The 16,003-nt window shown below is 40.1% G+C and overlaps 1 protein-coding gene across 5 annotated transcripts; it reads right to left on the bottom strand.

Moving 5' to 3' along the window:
- Window positions 1-5,751: 5,751 nt before the first annotated feature.
- On the bottom strand, window positions 5,752-15,090 carry LOC141805929 (SWI/SNF-related matrix-associated actin-dependent regulator of chromatin subfamily A member 2). 5 transcript variants are annotated; one of them, XM_074691175.1, is made up of 7 exons: window positions 14,865-15,090; window positions 14,669-14,709; window positions 12,748-12,977; window positions 10,289-10,394; window positions 7,064-7,165; window positions 6,805-6,949; window positions 5,752-6,697 (listed from the first exon to the last, which is right to left on the bottom strand). In XM_074691175.1, the coding sequence occupies exons 1-7, from the start codon at window positions 15,064-15,066 to the stop codon at window positions 6,564-6,566; spliced, it is 960 nt and encodes a 319-aa protein (XP_074547276.1). In that variant the 5' UTR covers window positions 15,067-15,090; the 3' UTR covers window positions 5,752-6,563. The 5 variants fall into 5 exon arrangements, with proteins under 5 accessions (XP_074547276.1, XP_074547280.1, XP_074547277.1 ...); XM_074691179.1 differs by lacking the exons at window positions 14,669-14,709; window positions 14,865-15,090 and adding an exon at window positions 14,546-14,628 and having other exon boundaries at window positions 5,753-6,697; XM_074691176.1 differs by lacking the exons at window positions 14,669-14,709; window positions 14,865-15,090 and adding an exon at window positions 14,362-14,439 and having other exon boundaries at window positions 5,753-6,697.
- Window positions 15,091-16,003: the final 913 nt, after the last annotated feature.

The raw sequence follows: 16,003 nt of genomic DNA, 5'->3' as shown, positions 1-16,003 counted from the left end.
GTTGCTTTGACAGCAGCCTTCAGCTTTTCTGTAATACTGGGTCTGCTGTCTCTCATCTTCCTCTTGACAAAACTCCATAAATTCTTTACAGGGGGTTTAGGTCCAATCAAGCACAATAACATCATGACCAATGAGCAGCTTTTGGTTCTCCAAATCCTGCTGGAAAATGAAATCAGGATCTCCATAAAGTTTGTCAGCAGATGAAGCATGAAGTGCTCTAAAGTTTCCTGGTAAACAACTTTGTTGACTCTGGACTTCAAGCAGCTTGGATTCTGAGCCTCTACTCTCTTCCTCCAGACTCTGAGTCCTTGATTCACAAATGTAATGGAAAATGATTTCAATCTGAGATGGGGACTTCAGACCACTGAGCTTTAGTCCAGTTCTTGTCCTCCTTAGTCCAGGTAAGACTCTTCTGACAGTGTCTCTGGTTCAGGAGTGGTTTGACAGGAATCAGACAGTTGTAATCACAGTGGGGAAAATATGTATTGAACGCATCAACTTTTTTCTCATTACATTTATTTCCAAAGCTGCAATTCAAATGAAATTTCTAACCAGACATTGGTATTAACTCAAATAATCCACACATAAAAATAAATTGTGACATTCAAGTCCATAAATAATGATTATGTGGAATCAAGTATGATAACACAGGAAAAAAGTATTGAACACACCATGGAAAGGCTGTATACTTTGGAAAGGAAATGCACCATACTACCTGAAATCTGTCAGTAATTATTACTTAAACTTCCAATGAGTGCAAACCAACATCAGCTGGGCTAGAGCAAATTGATGGTCCTATAAAAAAGGTTGTTTTTTCACCAAGCAGTTAAATACGACACACCTCATGATGGGTAAAGGCAAAGAGCTCTCTGAAGACATTCACAACCTGATTGTTGCTCAGCATCAGAATGGAACTGGTTACAGACTTATATCAAAGCACCTGAATATTCCAGTCAGCACCGTTGGGGCCATTATTCGTAAGTGGAAGAAGCACCACATAACCATCAACAGGCCACACACAGGAGCTCCTCGCAAGATTTCTGACAGATAGTCAGAAGAGTACTCAATGATCCAGGGACCACTCTGAAAGTGCTCCAGAAAGACTTGGAGGCAGCAGGTACAATTGTTACAGAGAAAACAATAGGCAATGCACTCCACCACCATGGCCTCTATGGACACTCAGCCCGCAAGCCTCCATTCCCCAAGAAAAGGCATGTTGAAGCTTGTTTAAAGTTTGCTATTTGCTATATATTTAACTTTTTAATTATATTCTGTTATATATATATATATATATATATATATATATATATATATATATATATATATATATATATATATATATATATATATATATATATATATATATATATATATATATATATATATATATAATTTACTTAGATGTGCCTGAGGTTGGTGGCTGTGTTAAGGTAAAGGCTTGGGTGCTAGAATCTAAATGATGCTTTGTGAGAGTCAGATTTGTGAAACAAAGCACACAATGAAACCCAAATGTAGGTGTGGACATTTTGCTACTAGGCCAGAGATACAGAGAACAGTCTGAATGTGATAAATTGACATTACAGATAATAATTGAGGGCCATGGTACATGTCGACCAAACTCTATTAAATCTGTGTCCTATGGGTAAAGAGGAAATGGACTGTCTTCTCTACAGATTAAAGCCACCTCCTACACCCACTAATCTTCCAAATCCATTAGTGTGTCTACCTTCAGCAATATCTCTGTCTCTGCTCTCCCATTAGCTTTATGTGCCATTCTGCAGGAGATTTGACAAACAGACATCCACATCTCTTTGTTTCCCAGAGCCATTCGCTGTACAGCTCACACCTTTTAGCTTAGACACACTAAAGCCACTCTTAATCTCTGAACATCTGATTGGAGTGTTTTCTAACCACTGATACACTTCATCAAATGTAAAGAGGAAAATCTTAGTGCTGCAAATTGATTCATTAAGTCCTGTTGCATAATTCTACCGAGGGAATTCTTCAGAAAATGAGCTATGACAGGGTGGTAGACAATCTTTAACAGATCTGGAACAGTGAGTGGTGTTGGGGGATATTCTCATGAGCTTTGTGCCAATTGAGTTGGGATTTGGTGTCAGTGTACAGTGAACACGTCAGTAGAGCTGCAGTTGTTCATGTAATGAGGTTATAAATGAAGAGTATTGAGCCCTAGGTCCTGAGCAGACAGCTCCATAATCATCTTTTGTTTTGGTTCCTTAAATGACAATAAAAGGAAGGGTGTGTGCAAAAGAAAAGGTGAAATACAAAGCAAAGAGTGAGCCTTACATAAATAGAAACTTTGAGATTTGAATGGATGTGTTGTGGGAATGAAAGCGACTTTTTTTCACTTTTTTTAAGAAAGTGAAAAAAGTGTTAGAAGATCAGGACAGGGATTATGTACTTGATTTTCTTCGTTAATTGCTTAAAGCAGCCCCTCCATTATACAGACGACTAAAGAAGACAGCCCAATAGTTTATTTTGGCACAGATAACCAATAAACAGAGTAGTTGTTTTCCACTTAAACCCTCCTACATCACCCAAAACCCCAAATCAATTGGCACAAAGCTCATGGGAATATCTAATGAAAACTATGCTGAGCCTGAGGTGATTCTCCCTCCTCCTCACATTTACAGTGTTGATACATCAAAAAGAGTTATTTACTCCCGGTGACAGGATGAGCTTGGAAAAGGCTCAACAGATATCAGTTATCTTACTTAGTCTGTGGACAAGAGATTTTTATTAAACTTAGACTGTTAAGTATGTGGATGTAGTCTCTGTGATGTCACCCATTTGTTTCAGATGTAGATTTTTCAAGCAATATTGGAAATTTACTCAGAAGGTAAAGAAACTGGCCTTTAGCCCCTTTGAAGACAGCTACAAGATGCCCACCTGTCAGTCAATCAGCCATGCCCTTACAAGGGTGTGACTCTTGTGTTTAATGAATTAAGATAAATAAACCAATAAACCAAGTTATAATAAAAAATGAACCTGGTACAGCGTGTCGATAGAAATTCAGCTATTTAATTAACAAACTGGAAAAGCACTCAGAGAGCACAGACCTCCACCGAGCGTATTGTGATCGTCACCAACACTTTAGTCCTACTTTAATGTTATACTTCCTTTCAGCAGACTGTCTGCTACAATTTAATGTTAGTTGCAGGTTTGTGCGATAATTTGTTACCTGACAGTGTTGAAAATTATGATGACCCAGTACATATTTCATATTCTGGATCTTAGTATCCAGAATATTGTCAGGATCTGGATCGTACTTTTACATCTGTCAGAAATGATGGTGTAATGTTTTACAAAGCAATTCAAACATTTATCGTGGAGTTATATACACATATGGCGAAAACAGTCCTATCTCACAATGATAAAGAATCCTTTAAAAAAATCTTGGATCCAGATCACCTCCAAAATTTAATCAATTAGAAAAAAAGGCCACAGGCTGGATTTGAACCCAAGTGAGGGCAAACCTCATGGAGCGTGTCCTAGACTATAAGCCCATCTGTGCTTCAGAAGATAAGTGCTTTTTTTTTTTTTTGTAATTTACAACTACTCTTTTAATCAGGCTTTAAATATTTTTGTTACTGCTGTAAAGATTGACCTTCTAGAATTAGTGCATATGTTGTTTTTTGGTGTTTCTGCAGCCAGTCTCAAGTAGACTTGTAGGAACAACGGGTTCACAAGATCGTCACAAAATTTACTGGAATAAGAGGCTAGCGCAAAAGAATCTCCTTACTTGTTCATGGCCATGGCCATGGTCAAAGTCCACCCATAACTTGGGTTTGTTGAGAGCTGATCCTTAAAGAGACAGCAGCTAAGATGAAATGTTTCAGTCAAAAGCTGAAATAATGGTTTTCTAAAACACCAGTGAGAGATAATAGTTTTTTTTTTTAGCTGTGAATCATGTAAAGACTGTACAGGGCCACCAGAAGGGCAAAATAAAGACTACATAAAGCATAATACCCCATCTTAGAGTAAGCTTCCCAGGTATAGTTGAACCCTGAGCACCATCATGTTAAGCCTGCCACTGTTCTTCACGTATGTCTGATATTATTCTGCCTCACTGACGTACAAACTGACATTGTTGGACGCCTTTTGCAAGTGGGTGTGCACAGATTTGCTGTGATCTCTACAGATGGTCTTTTTACCTCATACGATGTGACGTATTGAATTATAAAATAGGTGAAATATAACACAGACAGGCAAGGGTAGCATGCCAACAGCTTTTTTTATCTGCTCTACCTTGCTGGTACTGGGTTTTCCCCCCTTTTACCTTCGGAACTGCCTCAATCCTTGGTGGCATAGATTCAACAAGGTACTGGAAACATTCCTCAGAGAGTTTGGTCCATATTGACATGATAGCATCACACAGTTGCTGCAGATTTGTCAGCTGAACATCCATGATGAGAATCTCCCGTTCCACCACATCCCAAAGGAGCTCTATTGGATTGAGATCTGGGGACTGTGGAGGACATTTGAGTACAGGGTACTCATTGTCATGTTGAAGAAACCAGTCTGAGATGATTCCAGCTTTATGACATGGAGTGTTATCCTGCTGGAAGTATCCATCAGAAGATGGGTACACTGTGCTCATAAAGGGATGGACATGGTCAGCAACAAAACTCAGGTAGTCTGTGGACTTTAAACCATGCTCAGTTGGTACTAAGGGGCCCTAAGTGAGCCAAGAAAATATCCCCCACACCATTACACCAGCAGCAGCCTGAACCGTTGATACAAGGCAGGATGGATCCGTGCTTTCATGTTGTTGACGCCAAATTCTGACCCTACCATCTGAATGTGGAGCAGAAATCCAGACTCATCAGACCAGGCAACGTTTTTCCAATCTTCCATTGTCCAGTTTTGGTGTTGCTGTGTGAACTGTAGCCTCAGTTTCCTGTTCTTAGCTGACAGGAGGGTCACCCGGTGTGGTCTTCTGCTGCTGTAGCCCATCTGCCTCAAGGTTGGACGTGTTGTGTGTTCAGAGATGCTCTTCTGCAGACCTCGGTTGTAACCAGTGGTTATTTGAGTTACTGTTGCCTTTCTATCAGCTCCAACCAGTCTGTCCATTCTCCTCTGACCTCTGGCATCAGCAAGGCATTTTGGCCCACAGAACTTCTGCTCACTGGATATTTTCTCTTTTTGGGACCATTCTCTGTAAACCCTAGAGATGGTTGTGGGTTAAAATCCCAGTAGATCAGCAGTTTCTGAAATACTCAGACCAACCACCATGCCACATTCAAAGTCCTTTAAACTACTGCTCTTCTTCATTCTGTTGCTTAATTTGACCTTCAGCAGCTCATCTTTACTGTATCTACATTTCTAAATGAACTGAACTGCTGGGATGTGATTGGCGGATTAGGAGCAGTTGAACAAGTGAAACTAATACTGTCCAGTGTGTTTATATCAATTGATTTGTGTCACCAAGTTTAATTTGAACACAAAGCCAAAACTTTTAGCTTACCGTGAAAACCTTTGGCTCTTTTGCTGTGATGCTTAATTAAAACATCCCTCACAGAGAGGATAAAGCACAGGAGTACTGCAACCAGACAGCTCTCTGGCACCACCTACTGACAAAAACAAATATAATGCAGTAAACTGATAATCCCGCTGCTTTATTCAGAAAGGGAATTTGATGAGCCTCTGTAACTGCAATATTCAAACTATGAAGTGCCCAGACACACAGGTGTCTCCTGCTGAGTGGTTAATCCATTATTTTTAACAGCGATTTCTACTTTTTATAGTGACGATGAAACCCAGCTGTGGGACTTTTTGGTAAAATTTATTTCCCAAGTGTTTAAGTGATACATATTTCCAGGGATTGTCTTAACAATGATGGTTCCAACCTCCCCCAACAACCAGGAGAGTGAATGAAAAGAAATATTACTAACTTTTCACACAAACTGTACAATAAGTGAATATACTGCAGCACAAGGGATAAAAATGTTGAAGTTGAATACCCTTGATTAGCTCAAACTTCTTCCATCACGTATCAAAAACAGACAAAAGTACTTCTATTGGTACTAAAATGCGTCTTTGACTGCACACTTCCACTTTTTGTTTGTTTTTTATCAAAGATCATCGTTAAAATGAAGCTGAAACAAATTTACAGACTTTGTTTGTTTTCTCCAAAAAGACTTTCTCATGTGCTTCAGTTCTCCTGTCTGGACTCTTCAACATCATCAGCTTTAAGAGAAATATATACGTCATGCTTCAAGACATATGAAGGCAATTCATACAGTCAGATGTATGGATAAAAACAGTCAGTGAAACCGGAGAGATACAGAATATTTGCAGAAGCGATCACAGGGACTAAGGCAGATAAAACAGAAACGACTGAAGACCACTATGTGCAGCAAGACGTGTTTGAGTGGCATGAGTCATCTATAAAAATGATCTCCATGAGGAGCTCTGTTGGACTGGTGTTCTGGTTTTAATCCCCAAAGACTTTTCTTTAGCTCAGAAAATGAAGCAACAGTTGAAATGGCATGTGGAGAAGAGATGAACTGGAGTAGAAAAAAACAGGAAGGTCGTTCAGTTCAACCTTCATCTTTTGTAGTTTTATCCTCTAGATCCTCATCGCTGTCTAAACCACTGTGGAGCCTCTTCATCGTGGTGTTTCTGATTCTCTCCTTCTTCTCCTCCTTCTTTAGCTGCTCTGGTAACGGCTTTACTGGAGTCAAAAAGAGATGAAGGAGGAAAATGACAAAGGTGACCATGGTGGTAAAAGTCATGTTTGCTTGGTTCACCTGTAATAAACCTGAAAGTCTCAGATCTCACCTTCTCTTGGAACAAACTGGTCTTCAGCTCTGCCGCCATTATCGCTGTGACTGGTGCTGACTGTTTCTTTCTGTTCCTGGTCCGTGACAATTCTCTGTCTCGCGCTCTCAAATACAGACTTGATGACGATGGAGTCCTCATAGATCTGTAGAGAACAGAGAAACACAACATACTCAGACCTAACCCTTTGAGAGAGAGGACGTAAGTACAGCAAGGTTAGTAAAAATACATTCAGGGGGAGTGATCCCAGAGTGCTCACCTGAGACCCCTCCAGGTTGTAGGTCTGAGCGTTGTGACACAGGAGGAAGATATCCTTCTCCAGATCTCCCACACTTCTGTACTTGTGATTACGAACGCGTTCCTGTGGAGCAGAAGGTCAGAATCTAAAACCTTAACAAAAACATTACAAGTTAGGAAAAGAAATAAAAGAGAAAGATGAAAATACTGAACAAAAAACCTCATCTTCAAACATTTGAAGATTTTTTGCTCAGAGTTTAATGAGATGATCTAATTCCCAAGGTGGGGACATGAAATGCCAAAATCAAAACTATTTAAATTAGAATATTTCATCTATGAATGTACAAATATAAACAAAAAACAGAGGTTGGATTTGATAAAGTGCAACATGTTTGATCTGTTTTAATAGCTTTTTGGCAAAGACCCCCGAATTGACTAAACCAGGATAAAGATGGTATCAGTGGAGACAGCAACAGGTGACCATAGGTAGACTCATTTTATACAGATTAGCTAAATGAAGTATCTATGAAATATTTTTGTTTGCTTTTGTTTTATTTTCAATTGGCCTGATAGTTTATCCCCACTGCAGGGGGTCGCTCGTCTCTGGAAGTGTATTTGGAAACCTCTCTCCAAAATCATTTCACGTGCAACTATTTTGCTTTGACTCACTGTTTTCAGTTTTTTGGATCAATCATTTTTCAAAAAATGTTTTTTTTTCTTGAGTAGAGTGTATGCTAAAAAAAAGAAAAAAAGTAATGTAAATATTCAGCAATATATTTCTGTCTAGCTTGCAGTATGCTACCTACTTCATGGCTGCTCAAGTGGCTGACCAGTGAATGGTGTCAGGCATCTGATTGGTGCAAACTATTTCCTGTGAAACTACAAGTTTATCCCCACATCTACCTGTATCTCCCAGTCGTTACCACCTTCAGCTGTCCTGACTTGGTGTAGCTGGCCAAATTAAAACCCATCCAAACTCTACATGGGTAATTTTGGCCCAGGCCCAATTATAACCCTATGTGTAAAGTGACCTGGGGGCAGAACTGGCAAGACTATACCCCTCTTGGGAAAGGGGCTTCATGTTTCCACAGAATAGAATAAAACTTTGTCATTGCAACAAGTACAATGAAATTGCAAAAAAGAGTTTGATTTGTCAACAGAGTTTGATTCAAAGAAAAATAATCATTATGAATTCAAAAAGGGCATAAAACACAAGTTTTACTGTTCCATTCAATAACACAAATAATAAAGGGGCACAATCTTGAGGCTGAGTAAACAGAGTACATCCAACCGTCCTGTTTCAACCTGAAAGTAGTAAAAACTTGTTACATGTTTGAAAAATATAACATTAGAAAATTGAATTCATCGGGAGGAATTGAGGAAGGTTGTAAAGCAGAGTGTGGGGGTTCAGACACTTGCATCCTTGAGAGAAGAGAGTGATATATGTCTCAGGATGGCACCAAGACATTTTTTATTCAGAAAGGAGCAGAGGAGTGTACAGGTCAAGTCTTGCCAGTCATGGGAACCAATGTAAGGGAGAGATAGGTTTAACAGCCAGTGAAGATGATAAGGAGGCTGCAGCTCTACATCAGGGATTCATGAGACCACTTCTGTGTCCCCCCTCAGAGCCAAGCGTCCGTGTTTCCCCTGAGGTGCATGTTTCTGTTACACTCTTCAAAAATGAGGTAAAATTTTTTTATAAATTTATCTGGTCTTTTGGATCTTTTGGTGCATCTTCTTCTGGTTCTGGACAGATTTTTCTATCATTGCACAAAACAACTTACGAGTGAATGCTTTAATAGTTAAAGAAAGTCAAATAAAAAAGTACTTACATATGTGTGAAACTTTTACAACATAAATGGATTTGAAGAAATCTTTATAACATATTCACTATTTGTTGGACCATGGACGATGTCCTGTACTGCCACAGGGCAAAAGTCATTACTGGTGCAATGGGGGTACAGTCTGGCATGAGGGGTATAAAGTGGCCTAGGTTAAAGTATACCCAGGTAATACTTTAGTCTGGGCCACTTCAACCCCAGATAGTCTAGACTGGGAGCATCTTTTGTCCTGTTAGACCGGTCTTATCTTAAACCTCTGTCTTTGCATTTCAATGATTGCACTCTCCCTAGTTACACCCTGAATTCACCTGTCGTCTACTTTTAACGCTGATCTGGTTTTGTCTCCATGTGTACCATCCTTAGGACAGATTACCTTTACAGTCTGACTGGATGGACCTGAATATTTCTGTCTGTGCACACAGGGGGCATGACGAGTCCCCCACTACCAAACATTTCAGGTTCTGAGAGCAGTACATCGTAAGTTGCTCCCAGCAGGAATCTAATGTGGTTTTTCTTCCAGATTAAAAGACTCTGTCTAACACTTTCTGTTGATGAAGTGATGGTGGCCTCTGAGGACAAAAAGCTGCTGTGATTAATAAGCAGTGTTCTCCTCCATTTGTCAAATTTTAAAATTGTTTTTCTTTCATTAACATGGATGCTACTCTGAAATCTTCATTAATATGCACTGTCCCTTTAAATAAATAGATATAACAGTAGAAATTAAACTGTGTACAATAACTCTGTTTTCTTCATCCTACAAACAGAAAATTCCTTCCCACTGAATTACCACAAAGCATTTATTAAACTGTCTGTTCTGCCCAAACAAAGAGGTCCATTTTATGACTTTTGATGAGTGTTCTTCTAGTTTTGAGTGACCAACACACTAGCACTGCTAGGACAGGTAGTTATAATCCATTTCTACACTTCCTGTCCGGCTATATGCTGCTTAATACTTCAAACTGCACCTGTAACATTAATAGCTTTAATGTAGTAACAATGTCAGCATCTTGACAGTAGCTGTTAGCTTAAACGGCCACTGTATCTGAGCACAGAGCTGCTTGTGTATCTGTATCTTTAAGTTTTCAAACAAAGAAGTTTGGTCGATGAAGTCACCAAAAGTGTCTTAGGCTCAAAAATCAAGACAGCATGTCCTCATTATTCTCATCAGCCGTTCTCTCCTCAGAGGACTTTATTTATCTATTTATTATTTGCTCAATGAGGGTCATTCATAAAGAGGATAATGTGGGAACACGAGGTGCAGATGTACAGTGTAATACCCCGTGTATCAACATCTACCATTTACTGCTCACTTCAAAGCTGATTTCAGATCGACTTCAGAGACTTGTGTGACTCTCAGCGTAACACTGCAGTCTGGATGTGAGCTCTGTGTGTTTGGGGACACTCACCCTGATCCTCCTGAAGTCCACAGGTTTCCGGATCAGCTCGTAGTACTCTGGAACCTCCTTCTTTGAAGGCAGCTGCACAAAGCCTTTACTGATCTGTCGACCCAATCTGAAAAGAAGAAGTGATAGCTCACTTCATCTCTTGTTACTGATAAACAGTTTGATCAGAAAACATGTAAGGGAACATTGTTAGAAACTCAGCAGGTTGGTGGAACATTGGTCAAAGTAGGAAAAGAAAAAACATGTCAGTTACGTCTTTCCTGTCTATATCGGGAGTTCTTATTTTCTGACTCATGCCACAGTGTTCATTATCCAGATGTTTGGTTTATTGAGGAATTGTATTCTAAAAATGGTCACTGATTAACAGCTCTGTCTACAAATATGAGCCCCTGCAGCGTTTTGTTCCAAGTTACCAAGTCGAGGAGGGACGGTGTGAGAAAGTATAATCAAACACTAACAACAATCAATGCTTTATCTCCACTGACAAACCAACACAACAAACAGCACCAACTGAGATTATATCTGAGCATCTGAACTGGCTGTGTGGGGACTTTTTAATGTGTAGAAAACAATTTCTTCCACTAACATCAGTGTTGAAGCTATTTCTAGTGTTTTAAGTTAGTGATTATTCTACTTCAAGTAATGTGTTTGTTTTTATTCTGCCTAAGGGTAGCGTAGGTAGGGATGGGTACCTTTCACATTTGAAATGATACATTACCGATGCCCGGTACCTGGCAATCAGCACCGGTACTCAATGGTACCAATTTTCAGTACTTTTTTTGTGTTTATGTGGTAAAAAATATCAATTTGTTTAATAATAAAATGTATATTTTTTCAATTGAATATATTTGTTTTTCAATATATAACCTTGCAATGCTGTGTTGATGTCAAATCACCTACTCTTCCACTCCCTCACAGTCACAAGGATACATTTAGGTACCTAAACATGGTACCTTTTGATATTGCATGAATCGGTACGCGATACCTTTAACAGAATTCGGTCGCTACCAATGAAAGTACTTAATTCGATACACATCCCTGAGTTTAGGATACAATGTCTTGGGTGTTATTATAAATGTAGTTTGGATCTTATTTTGACACTTTGATGGTTTCGCACCAGGAAATGTTTACAGTTAATAAATTGGCAGGTGAGGTAGGAAGGGCGGACACTGAGTAATTTTAGCAACTTTTTACCGGGAGACTCAAGAACATGAGGACCCAAAGGAATTTTTTATAAGAAACTTCTGTCAAATAAAAAAAGGAAAAAAGAGACAGAATGTTTCACCCAGACATTTACAATTTATTTGATTATATGTGATCTACTCCCCCAAGGTTATTTTGAATTTGAGTTTTGTTTTTAGTAAATTGACAAGGTTGAATTGCTCCTGAATTAGACTCTAATGGAATATCGTGTCGTACCATTATGCAGTTGTGGTGCACAGCTCACAGCAGGCAAACGTTTTAAATATTGTGTACATTTAAATTCTCTGCCAAGGTCATAAACTCAAATAAAGTGTATCTGGTAACGTCTCACTAAACAACATATGAACTCTGCATAGGCTCTGTACATTCTGCAGCTGACTTCCTTAAATGAATGTTTTTATCATGATGTGAAAATATGAAAGCCCAAAAAAACACAAGACTAGATCGAAGTTATGAAATGAAGCAGAAAAATAGTTCACAACGCGGGATAATGAAGGAAATGTTTAGGGCTAAAAATGTTGTTTTTTTCCTCATATCGCCCCCTAATGGAGAACATGTTCCTTGGTCTGAAGCAGAGTTTGCTGATGTTGATGTAACACGTAACACTGCAGAGAACTGACCACTGATCATCTGGTATCGAGTAGGGATGCACCGATATGAACATTTTGGCTGATACTGATGGCCGACATTAATATTGCTGTTATGGCTGATAACCAATATTTACCAATATCAATATTGGTGAAAAAATAACTCAACACAGATGATGTGCTGAGGTAGTTCAGAGAGAAAGAGTGGCGTGATCATAAGAAAAGACGACCATGGAGAGGATCAAAAGACGAAGCGCCCGATCGAAAAAGTACATTTTGTCTGTTTTTAGCTAATGAGTAAATATCGTCCCACTTTAGGCATCGGCCGATACCGATTTTGATACCAATATATTGTGCATCCCTAGTCTCTAGAGACACCTGAGGGACAGGTGAGGTTTGATTTCATCAGTCTGTGATGATGGAACAAAGATGTTTGAGCACACTTAGAGACTGATTTTTACAGGAATCACTCAGAGTTATCAAATAGAGTGTTCGGATGATACTTTCACAGAAAATAAATATGTCAAAAAGAGCTGCTGGGCATTGTTACCACACCAACATCTGTGTTTTTGGAAACACAAAAGGTTGGAGACAAATGGTAGCATTGAGTAGCATTTAATGAAGTTTTTCTCCTCTAACAGTGAATACAACTTCTTCACAGAGCGCACTCACCCGTCCTTGTAGTTGATGACCATATCCACCAGTGTGCTCAGAGTTCTGGTGAGTTCAGGCGGATTTGGAGGCAGCTTCTCCGCAGGTGGGCGTCCTCGCTTCCTCTTGACCTTTTCACCCGTCTCCTGCGTGCCCTGCAGCTCTTTCTCTCCAGGCTGATCACTTTTACGCTTTTTCAGACTGATGTCCTCTTCCATGTCCTCCAGGGAACCGTTCTCTCTGGACTCAGGCTGAGGGTAGACACGGCGATGTGGAGTGTGGAGAGTGTGGAGAGGCGAGAAAACCCAAAGACATGGAGACAAAGCATAGAAATGTAACAGGTATTTCACACAGAAAGCTTGTATGTTCTTTTTGTTGTTCAGATAATTGATCATAACAAGGACCATGAGCGCCGAGGAACGGGCTGGAAGAAGAAATGTGGATGATGTCAATTAAAAAATCATCCCTTGACGTTCTTTTGTTAGACTGGATGTTGAGACATTTTTTAAACATTCCTATTCTGCAAAATTCTCCAAGATCCTAGGCTAAAACCCTCAAAACAAGCCATCTCTAATAAGCAGCTCTGGCTGAAACTGAAGCATTCTAAATTCCCGAGTATGGATTTGTATTCTGATGAAAAAGGTTTTTATTTATTTCTCTTTCACATCCAATTTAGCATGAACACAAGCGACCTCTCTGCCTGTGCTGTCTCTGCAAATTCAGGACAGACCATTTCATCTGGAGGCTTTGATGTTAGATGATTACAGAGAGGGGGAGTATTATATTTTATGAATGCACAATGAGATCTGAATACATAATGCAGTAAATATTAACTCCTGTTTCTCTGCTTTGTCACAGAAATTAGACCGAAACAGGATTTTACGCATCTGATGCTCGACATTGGTGCTTTGCCGCATCCTGAGTTATTTTCAACCATTTCATCGCTTCATTTTCGGATGTCTGCTGCAACCACTGTACTCTCCACAAAGGCAATTAGAGGCCAGAAACACGAGTATGCATGCAGCAAGAGCAGCTCGAGCAGCAGCAGCAGCAGCAGCAGCATCCCCGTCTGGAGAGAGGAGGGAGGGGGGAAACAGAAAAGCATGCTGTCCAATCCAGGCAGAATATTGATGCATCAATCTTGCAGCTTATACAGTACACACAGCTGCATTCAAATGGTATGATAAATTGAGCATGGGCTTACAACGAAAAACAAAAACTCAAGCGTGCTGGAATATTGAATTTGCACACATGTGAAGGGAACAGTAACATAAACGTGCAGCAGCATAAGTGGAAAACAATAATCATGCACTAGGAATGAAGGTGACTGTGATCCACACACTCAGACACAAAAAAACAACAAGGCATGGCTGCACTTAGAAACCAAAAGACATGGCACATTATTGACTGAGAGGAGGCAACAATAGGAATCCTGCTTATGATCGCTCGGCTCAAAATGTAGGCTTTGAAAGCCCCGCTACTCTGTCTCTCTAAGGGGCTGCAATCCTTCCAGAGGAATACTGGAGGGATAGAGGGTAATCCTCAAAGATGTAAAACGCAGCTGAGAGCCTGTCTGACTGTGCATGTGTGAGAGGAAGGCTGTCAGTGTGTGTGTGTGCATGTGATGCTCCATGCCTGTGCCTTTCTCCTAACAAGACTGCCTCTTCCCTGACTAATCTGGCAAAGATTCCCTCTCATCTGTTACAACACACACCTACACACACTCCCTCTTCCTCTCCCCCCCTCTGCTCTCCCTCTCTCTCTCTCCCTCACACACACACACACACACACACATACACACACACACATATAAACTCACAGACACTCTTCCCCCAGCGCGCACACACATTTTATCCATCTCTTCCTCTCTTCCCATGCGATGTAGCCTGGCTGAATCCTGAGCCTGAGAAGGAAAAAAGAGGACATGGAGGAGGATATTTACCTGAGTGCAATCTGCAGGCTGGCTATCAGGATCGGCTGCAGCTGTGGGGGAGAGAATTAGCAAGCCAGCATAGCGGCGAGCTGCTAGTCTCTTCATCAGCTGATCACTCAGAAGCAGAGCCCAGAAGGGGGGAGAATAAAAGCGCTATGTTTTCATATACAAATCAATGGGCAGGGGGAAAATAGAAAAGCCATACCCATCTCCTGTGTGCAGCTCTCCGAAGTCTTTTTCCTGACTCTGGAAGGCCCGGAGCTTGTCTCCCTCTGCATGTTTTTAATATCGACTGCTGCCAGACGCTTTTTTCTCTCTCTTCCTACCCCGCTGTTAAAGTTATCGGGTCCATTTTTTTTTTGTTTTGTTTTTTTCACTGTTGCATTAGAAAAAAGGGGACGAGCCATTTTCTGTCGACCAATGCAGTGAAGTAGAAACATGAGTCCATCCTGCAGCATAAAGCAGACATTCATGTCTGGGTCATACACTGTGGGCATGTTTGTGCACGTGTGGGGTCATGTCCCTGTCAAATATTCATCAGATGACGTCATCAGAAGAAGAAGAAAGAAAAAGGAAATTTATTCACCGCATACCAAGAATCAAAGCCTGACACGCTGTAGTAATTACATTTGACTCTAAAATGAACCAGTAACAGTGAACGCAACATGCTGCGGCCAAAATGTAAGAAACTTGAGCCAAACATGAGACTCTGATAAACCACTTCATCACCACCATGTTTACACAAGTAGCCATCCACATCTGGTTTCAGACAACACACATGCAAGACAAACTGGTTCTTGTTGTGCTCAGGATTTCAACATGTAACAGTCTAAATAATTAAGTTTGATGCAGTAACTGTTTCTTTAAAAAAATGAAGAAGAAAATAAAAAGAGTTAGCATTTGAGATGAAACCAAATAGCAACTCCTCTCAAAAAATATGGGGCCAATAGAAATGCTAAAATCTGCACTTCATCCAGTGTCCACTTGAGACTCAAGAAGTACCACATACCACACACACACACCAAGCCAAAATAAATAAATAAATAAATAAATAAATAAATAAATAAGTGATTTCCACGGCGGAAATAAAGATATTAACAGCCTGGTACAGAAAATGTCTTCAATCTGAATAGTTGGTTTCTCCAAGGGGAATGAATATTTCGCAGCAGTTGAGAAGATATTAAAGGGATAGTTCAGTTTTTTTGAAGTGGGGTTGTATGAGCTCTATGTGACCACTTAGGACATTAGATACAGCAGAAAGGTGTCTCCTCTCCCTCAGTAAGACACAAACTGTAATCGATGGTGACGAGGAAATAGGTGCTAACAGAGAGAGACCGTACCAAA

Source organism: Halichoeres trimaculatus, unplaced genomic scaffold, assembly GCF_033239565.1.
Source record: "Halichoeres trimaculatus isolate MK-OKI-2021-1 unplaced genomic scaffold, fHalTri1.1 fHalTri1_scaffold_16, whole genome shotgun sequence".
In the NCBI taxonomy this organism is placed as follows: domain Eukaryota; kingdom Metazoa; phylum Chordata; class Actinopteri; order Labriformes; family Labridae; genus Halichoeres; species Halichoeres trimaculatus.
The sequence above is the reverse complement of the archived record's forward strand: the minus strand, read 5'-3'. Positions and strand labels throughout refer to the sequence as shown.